Below are 9,235 nucleotides of genomic sequence, written 5' to 3'. Positions count from 1 at the left end.
ACTAACGTTAGCTTTCCGGTGGAGGCAAACCGACTTTCTTTAACTGTCTATGGGAACAGATTGTGCAGTGTCGTAAATCCTTGTTCATCATGATATCATCTGCGCATGCGCAAACATATTGCACATGCGCAGACGGATTGTGCAGGAGGGACAGATCGTGTAACGACAATCCTCACTACTGTCAATGCTGTCATTTTTATGTTGAGGCGGAGGTGGGGTTGTCGGCAGCTGCTGAATGTAAAATAACATAACCTGTAATCTAACTTTGTTACTTTTAAAATCGAGTAATGTGTAAAGTAACTAAGTTACTTTTTTAAAGTAACTGTGGCAACATTGCATACATTTGGGTGTTATGCTAGTAGCAGCTAATGTAGCCTCAAGTCACCAGCCTCAAGCAGAGATGAGGAGTGAGCTACAGAGGTCTGGGAAGCTCACTTCATCCTGCCTCCACATCAAGACATTTTGTAAATTTCCAAACTTGCAGTCTTTGGCCCCAACATAGCAAGTGAAATCCCTTGAGGCGATTGATCAGACTAGATAACTTTAAGACTTTGATCACTAGACAATCCATCTTTAACAAGTAATACTTTTAAACTAACTGTAAGATAATCTCACTTAGAAGTTTTTTTTCATTGTAGCCTTTGACTTCAATGATACAGACAACCACTGCCAACTATCCAAGAGGCAGCATTCCCCTCATCTTCTACAAATAAACTGAGCGCACTCGAGCCTTCCAAGATCTTCTTCCAAGACATCAAGAAGAGTCGCTCATTTTTATTCGACTCTTACAGAGGGAATAACAGACACATCAACTCAAGGAAAAAAGTAACCTGAAGACATGAGGCTGGCACAGCTGTGCATTAGAGCTGCTGTCCAAATAACGGCGGTATCTAGTCTGTGATATAGTGCGAAAAACAAAGCAGGCTGCAAGGAAAGCAGGACAAAGGCTATTTCATTCCTAACAATGTCCATGATGAAGCATGTTTCCTAGGAAGCACTTTGCCTAAAAATACTAAATGCCAATTTATGATAGACATCTCTGAATTTTACTGTTAAAGATGTACAGTGTGACAGGTTCAATCAGTTGGGGAAACTCTATTCTGGAAATGAAAGAGTGGAGTGTGGGAGAAGCGGTTTATTTTCTTCCCTGGTGAAAACCCTGCAGCATAATGCAAAAAACCAGCTGGGTTTTGTGCCACAGGATACCCGCTTCATAACTGACTTCATACGCCGTGAATTTAAAGCAATGCAGTCAGTCAGTGGAAGCCACACAGTAAAATACTTGCCTGCAGACATCAAAACAAACACACATGCACAAAATACATGACTGCAAGCAAGACTGTAACAAGTGAACACACACACAGCTACTTATGTGCTGCATTCAGCATAATAATACTTGAAAACACTGCCTACAGCCCAAAGCTATGGCGGAACAAATCTAAAACAAGACCACTTATGAAAACATATTTCCTGCATTCATTATTTTAAAATGGTCATTAATGGATATTATATGGCCTATGTATTCTTCCTGTGGCGATAGTGTATAGGTAGCTGCAAGCTTCCTGTCCCATTTATTATGGCTTTAAAAATTAAATGCAGCCCGTGGAGGGTGTCGACCCCATTGTGGGTCTCCTTAAAGCCGGCTTTCTCCGTCTCCTCCTCCAGGTGGGGAAGCAGGAAGCTGGGCGGGGAGAGAGACTGCTTCCCTCTGCCTCCTGAGTCAGAGCTTGAGTCCCAGACAGGCGCGTTAACACCAGTGAACTGCTGATGGGCTTGACACAAGACATCATACTGAGCAAAATAGTAACCCGCCACATATGTAGGAATTTGGAGTTGCAATAACTACACATAGCTGTGTGCAGAAAGCAGACAATAAACTACGTTAAATACATTTGTTTGTATGTGTTAAATGTGTCAAGGAACCCCGCTGTTATGAGCATGCTCTCTCAGTTATTCAAAAACACACACATATATGGAAGGCCTGTGTTCCTGTTCAGTGCAGTCTTATCTGATGGAAATTGATCTGACCGCACAGCCAGGGGTCTGCCATCTTGCCCTTGTATACTCTAACACCAAAGACTTAGAGATGCTCTACGCTGACTGAAAAAGCTCAGTCCTGACCATGAAATAAAATGGTTGCTCCACGACCACAAGGTTGGCAGATCAATCCCAGGTCATCCGGCCACATGTCAAACGTGTCCCTCAATACATTGTATTGTATGTGACAATTAATAAAGTTTAATCTTTCAGATACAATCGTACTCTTGACGACACACAATGTTTTTAACATAAACATTTGATCACAAACTGTAGGGGATACAATATATAAACATTAGGTTTGAGACACACACACAACATACACACACACACACACACACACACACACACAAACACAACCACACACCACACACACACAACCACAACACACACCACACACACACAACACACACACTAGATATCAGAAATATAGAGAACGTTTTACATCTTCTAATTGGGACCAACAGTCAAACTCCAAAAACTAATTATGTTGACAGGATTTTTTCAGGAAGTAAGTTTTTTTTTTTTTTTTTTTTGTATAGTTTACCACATTATATATATATATATATATATATATATATTAAATTCATCTACATTATACCATTTAAAAGTGATCAATCCTTGAATTCCTTAAACTATGAAAATCTCCTCAAACTTTGAGGACTTTGCAGCCGCCTCTTGCTGCATGGACTTCAGTGACTGAGGAACATTAATGGCTGTATCTGGCTGGCATTTCATTTTGGGCCCGTGCCCAAGTGTGCTCAGACTGTGCATCCCCTTGCTGCTATCAGACCTGTTAAACAGCCTTTAAATGCAAATTGCAGATGACAATACACTCCCCCTACGCAGGACACATACAGCCCCCACATGGTTCTAATTAGCCAAGGCACCATAAAAAGGTGTTGTGTTCATGTGTAAGTAATGAATGTGTGTTGTGTGCGAGCATACGTAGTGTGTGTCTGTTGAGGGAACAGGCGGGTGTTAATTGCAAACACCTGAAGCTTGTAAGCAGAGTTGGACTCTGTGCCTTATAGTGTGCCTAAGCCTTAACGACTGCTGGCCGTGTCGTATCTGTGGGCCCAAAAGTGTCATAATGCTGCCCCCACTGAGGGGCTTTACGAGAAATAAACGTCTGTCAGCGTGAAATATTATTAATAGGCAGTGTCTCTGCTACTCTAGTGGTGACTGAACCAGAGGGCCTTGACTTTGAGATACTTTCATTTTTCATCAGGAGGAAGTCATTCCGTCAGAAGTGTCAATGACAAATTCAACATCATCATTCCCACTGCTGCTGCGGAAATGCTGCCCCCTGTTGGGCCCTTGTCGACATGGCCGCTGAAAGGTGAGCACCCTGATGCGGAGGGCATAGCTTTAATGGCAGAAATGCCGCTCATGCTGTGTGGCAGTGTGTCTCTCTCACACACACAGGCAGAAATACCTTGGCCTGTGATCCTGGTGGTGAGAGATTCAAGTTTCAGGTGGGAAGAGCTGGTGCTAAAGGGAGAAGAGGGTCTCTTCTTACACTGTCGTGTTGAGAGAGCTGCCTCTGTCGGCTCCTCAAAGGCTCAGGGACAGACACTCAGACTCAGACACACGCAAACACACACGCAAACGCAAACACACACACACACACACACACGCAAACACACACACACACACACACACACACACACACACACACACACACACGGGACCAGACTGTACACTCAGGGCACAAATGCGATGCACACATTTAGGCACAGCTCGGCTCAGATAAACATATCAAACATTTTACATGAGTCACATACTGTATGCAGTGCTTGGCACAAACACATTGACACTCCTTATTGTAGCCAGCTCATGTGGCTTCTTGAGCACAAGGCACCCGGAACAACTCTACAAATCTTACACTTTTTGGGCTGAAAATCGCTTTTTAGAAATAAACACATTTAATGGAGAATGGAGCGTATTTACCAATCTGGGAACGTTAAAAAAAGTACATGTGCACAGGTGTTCGGTTGTATCAAAGCCACAATAAACAAACAGAAACAGAAAGACACACATATTTAAAGACCAGAAACTGAGAAGAGAGAACTTTAAATAAAACTTCTGAATAGTTGTGGAGGGATTTTAGTGCCATAACCACTTGATTACACAGCACTTAAGTAAAATTGACAGGAAAATACAACTGATACAATAATATGATCTAATGGGGAAATTGCATTCAAATGCATCAATATCCAGCAAGGGCAGTGTAGGCTTGACCTAACTGAGCAACGGTTTACAAGATACATATACCTCGGAATACAATTCTATTGAGTCATGCTTGGTAGAAGTGCATTCAAAATATAAAAGCTGAACGTCAGCAAATAACTACCATTTGCATTTACAGCATCGGTGACTATGGCTGTGGTGAATCCAATGCAAACAACAAACACTTCAACTTCGGTAACCAGCCGCGCAGAGCCAGCCAGCTATCTTGGCACAGCAGACTTCAGACTGGAAAACAGAACATGTTGAAAGCGGGCCAGAAATTCCACTTGTGAACACTTTCACCTGTTCTTGTTGTTGGAGGGCTATTCACACCCAGAGACAAAGAGAAAGAAAGAAGAGCCAGGGAGAGAAATCCCCCAACTGTGCAGATAAGCATCTTAAAGACTCAACCTCTGCTCTGACTTCTTGATACAAAATTTAAAAGAGATGAGTGCAAGCAGTTAGCCTACTCTGTGATAATGGTAAGATTCCACTTGAGTTGCATTTTTTTTTTTTTTCAACTGGAATGTCGTGAATGCCAGCATCAATAAAAAACACACATCCTGTTGTTCCAAGCCAGACGTTTTCTCTAAGAAATAAAGCACAACTTTCTTCTCAAGGTTGGGTCAAACAGCCCATCTAAACCATTACACACACAGCTGATGTTCAGGATTTATCAATACATCTGGACACATCCCATCAAATATCAGGAGGAGCAATTTTAACCAAAATATAAAAAAAAGCCATCTTCCTTTACTTCACAGGCGTAACGGGGGACTCTGTGTGTAACATGATGTGCGTTACACACTGTTCTCCACCCCGGAACTATCACAAGCCCTGTAACGAACACCGCGCAAGCCGAACGTGGCCAATCTTGGCACTGGGCTGCTCCGTCTATTAAAGTGAGAATCCCCCACTGACACAAAGCTGCAGGGCTCAGGCTGGACGTCCCAACCCTGCTTATCTGCTGAGTGTGACGCCCTCTGTCAAAGTAAGGGCCCCACACTGGCTTAAGGGCCAAAAAGACAATCAGGTTTCCAAAGTGGTCAGCCATGCCTAGACTGTACCCGTAACTATTGATGCTACACAGAGCAGAGACATACCTGGAGGACAGGAGCACTCTTGGCCAACGTCCCTAGTAGTCCGAAATTTTGGCATCAGCACATCCACTTTCTGCAGACACAGAACAAATTCCAGTGTAAGATAAAAGTCCCAGTCCTAAAGATGAATATATTCTTAACGTGGAAATCATTAAGAAAAACATTTAGAGAATGGAATAACATTATGATAATCTCATTGTCAATACCAATACCGCCCTCCCATTGCATAAAGCTCTAGAATTAAAGGAGCATCCTGAACTTCTTTCCCATATGATAAATTATAGGATTGTCTCTCATCAGTGGTTATGACCCTATAAAGAGCTGTAACAGCAAACTAATTGGCCAGTTGCCCTGCATTCTGATTTTAGGGGGAATAATAAGGGTGAAATAGCAACCAAAAAAAGTGCCAAGTCTGTGCGTTTATCAACTTCACCGCACATGTCCCCTGCTATTACGCACATTGTGCGCACATGAGAGCATCTGTCTGAGGTTCACAAACGCAATATATGTATGTATTAACGACAACAGACGTACCTCTTCCACGAGCCTCCCTATGGAAGTGCCCAGCTCTGGAATTAGGGTCCCATCCTCGTTTAGACAAGCCCTTTGCGGCGGCTGGAAGACGGACGCTTTGTCCATCTCCAGCTGCAGTCGGTTCTCCAGCTGGTAGGTCTTGAGGCTCATCAGAAGACACACGGTGATGGAGCTCAGGGACATCAGCAAACACAGAACGATGGGAAAACCTGGAAGCCAACGCTGGACCGCGGACTTGGGCGCACACTGACACACCGGCTTACTTTCCCCGATACAGTCGCTGGCTGTATCCATGCTGGAATCCTGCTTCAAAGTCATCCTTATGTATTGAAAATATTTGGTTGTTGGTGTAGTTCTGCGACCAAACTCTAATCAGGCTCCGCGGACTAACTGAGCAGCGCACCTAACACCTTCACAACCCTCAACCCAAGTTGACTATAGGCTCACGGTTCAAAGCGCTGTCTTAAATTAGTCCTGGGATAAGGGGCAGCAGCAGTGCAAACCGGGTTAACGCCAGACACAGAGGGGAGCGATCTGGATGCCAACCAGAGAAGAGGCGCCTTTAACTTGCAGGTCTTGGTTTCCTGTTGGAGAGTCGCCTATCCTACATGGATGTGCAAGTGCAACTAGCAATGGGTCCAATTGTTTGCCTTGCTAAAAGTTGGTTGCACGTTCAACTAGTTGAGATGCGCCCGCCCTGCTGACCACGTGGGAAGCTGCAGATAGACAGCTGAGACTGAGGGTTTTGACTGAGCCCACTTCTTTTTTTTTTTTTTTTTTTCATTAAAGTGTTTTTTTATTTTTAAACACAAACATTACAAATACCAAAAAAACAATACAAAAGAAATAACAAAAAAAAAAAAAAAACAGAAAGCAAAAGGCAGTTACGACTAAACTTAAAAGGACAAACACCCTTGTACCACTACATTGATGATATATCGACTGTATCGTGTTTAAAGCATGTGTACCAACACATGCTAATGTATCTATCTCTTAATATATAAACAGAAATAGTCCACACTAAATGAAACTTCCCTTGATATTGTTACTCCTGGCAATCAAGTTCGTAGGATGCAATCTCCGTCATCAGTTGAGTCCAGTCTGTGAGCCCCGGCGTGTATGTACTCTCCAATTCCTCAAAATCAGCCTTGCTGCAGTGATAAGGCCGCGGTATTAATGCATGCTGTCCTTTGCTGGTTCCCTGCGGCAAAAGTGTACAATTCCAAGAGACAGAGCAGTGGAGATTCGGTAACTTTTTACCCATCCAGTCTCCCATTTATTCAATACTGCTTCCAGAACGGTAAAACCACAGGACATTCCCCAAGGCATGCAAAAATGTACCATTTTCTTACATTCCAACATCTTTTGTCTTTACTAAGCCCATTCTGAAAAGCTTCATGGGAGTATAGTAGTATCATGTATAATTTATAATGAGTAAATTTGCTTCTAACATCCTAGGGCCCAGCCAACCTTGGAAACTATATACGCCATTTCTCCGTGTCTATTCACACCCTAAATCCCTTTGCCATATCAATCTAAGATTCTCAGTGTCTCACACTCAGTAGATCCATTATATTCTTGTAAAATGTTGAGGCACTATGCAGTGTATTGGCAAGTTAAAAAGATTTTGCACCATATTAGAAACATCTATGCTTCTATTGGCGGGGAACACACTTTGCACACTGCCTCAGTTGTAAATATTCCAAAATTCACCCCTTCCCTCAAAAGAAATTGATCCAATAGCTCCTGATATGACTTAAAGACTACACCTTTATAGATCCTCAATCACACATATACCTTCTTCTGCCAGAATCCCAACGATGGAACGTTTACCTATAGCAATACGGGATTATCCCATAGGAGGAGTATCCTGTTTGTATTGTGATTTCCCATCAACCTATGTATCTCAGACCACACCCATTGAGAGTGCTTCAGAATAGGATTTTTCCCCCCCTCTACCACTTAACTGAGAGAGAGCCGTTGGGTTGGAGGGAGCCACCACAGCCATTTCTAACTTTACCCAATCGGTTGAGAGCCATAATCATCCCAATGCCTCACCAATTTAGCCAATTAAAAGCCAAATTATTATTTCTACTTTGGAAGGACCAAGCCTCCCTTTCCCTTTAGTAAATACTTCTGATATAATCCTTGGTTTTCCATCCACAAAATCCTTAACCATTGATTATATGCTTATATATGCCACTAGAGACACTCATGGCAACATCATTGATATATAATTAAATTGTGGCGCTATCACCTCTTAATAGTATTAATTTTGCCCCACAAGGTAAGATTAATTTATTCCATCTATCCAAACTATTTTCATCTCTTGAAGTAATGGCATCAGATTAATTTCCATTATATCAGGCAAGTCAGCAGTCAGCTTTAATCCTAGGTATTCATTCCCACTGGGATCCATCTAAATTGAAAGTGTAGAGAGCTCTGACTGAGCGCAAGACTAGAAACAGGCTCCACCTGATTTCTGCCAATTAATCTTATACCAGAATTTGGAAAAGGTTTATCTTATTTAGGATTTAGGAATAGAATTAGCGGGTCCGAAACAAGCAACAAAAATATCGTCGCATATAAAAACCAATTTATGTTCCGTCCCACACCACACCCCTTTAATACTTGTATCATCTTAGCGCTACAGCTAACGGTTCCAGAAATATAGTGAAAAGCAGCGTGGCCTTCGGCCAACTTCTGATCACAATATGCCATAGTCCCCGCAGATAATACTATTTTTCATCATCATTTTCGAAACCCAGTGTCGTCGGCTGAAATTTGAGTTAAACTCGAACAGCGACCGATGATGATTGTGTGCCTTGGTAATGTGATATTTGCTGAATAAGTATGGTTTATAAGACCTCCAAACACACGACCGGTTCATGTTGCCCATGACTGATTTGTGAACAAAAAAATGACTCTTTAAACTAATCCCCACATCACGTCAATGATGAACGCAATATGTGCGGACGGTCAACTTCAACCGTCATAAAAGTAGAAAAGGCTAGTTCACAAAACAAAACCTACACTGGTGTTCCCACATTCCATCTCAAAACTTCAACAGTTTGAAAAATAATATATTCATTTAGAATTTTTAAGCCTAATACAGTTGTTTCTTTGTTGTCGGTCGAACCCACCATTTCCACTTCATGAAATTACTGGTTAATGGTCTGGATACCTCACCTGGTAGGGCGCGTGCCCATATGCAGAGGCTCAGTCCTCGTCGCAGCGGCCATGGGTTTGATACCGACCTGTGGCCATTTGCTGCATGGCATTCCCTCTCTCATGTCTAAGTTTTCCTGTCACAAATAAAGCCCTCAAATGCC

At 42.5% G+C, this 9,235-nt stretch overlaps 1 protein-coding gene across 11 annotated transcripts in view; it reads right to left on the bottom strand.

Moving 5' to 3' along the window:
• The window catches only part of col23a1a (collagen type XXIII alpha 1 chain a), a 145,578-nt gene extending 138,976 nt beyond the window's left edge, over positions 1–6,602 (bottom strand). For 7 of the 11 annotated variants that reach the window (XM_032528766.1, XM_032528761.1, XM_032528768.1 and 4 more), the window contains exons 1-2: positions 5,904–6,602; positions 5,373–5,442 (exon numbers count right to left, since the gene is read on the bottom strand). In XM_032528766.1, the coding sequence (XP_032384657.1) occupies positions 5,373–5,442; positions 5,904–6,221 (388 nt within the window). In that variant the 5' untranslated portion in view covers positions 6,222–6,602. The remainder of the gene's footprint in view (positions 1–5,372; positions 5,443–5,903) is intronic. The other 4 variants (XM_032528770.1, XM_032528763.1, XM_032528765.1 and 1 more) reach the window with 1 other exon arrangement.
• Between the last annotated feature and the right edge of the window lie 2,633 nt (positions 6,603–9,235).

Source organism: Etheostoma spectabile, chromosome 10 (genome assembly GCF_008692095.1).
Source record: "Etheostoma spectabile isolate EspeVRDwgs_2016 chromosome 10, UIUC_Espe_1.0, whole genome shotgun sequence".
NCBI classification, from domain to species: Eukaryota; Metazoa; Chordata; class Actinopteri; order Perciformes; family Percidae; genus Etheostoma; species Etheostoma spectabile.
Note: the sequence above shows the minus strand (reverse complement) of the source record. Positions and strands in the feature narration are given on the sequence as shown.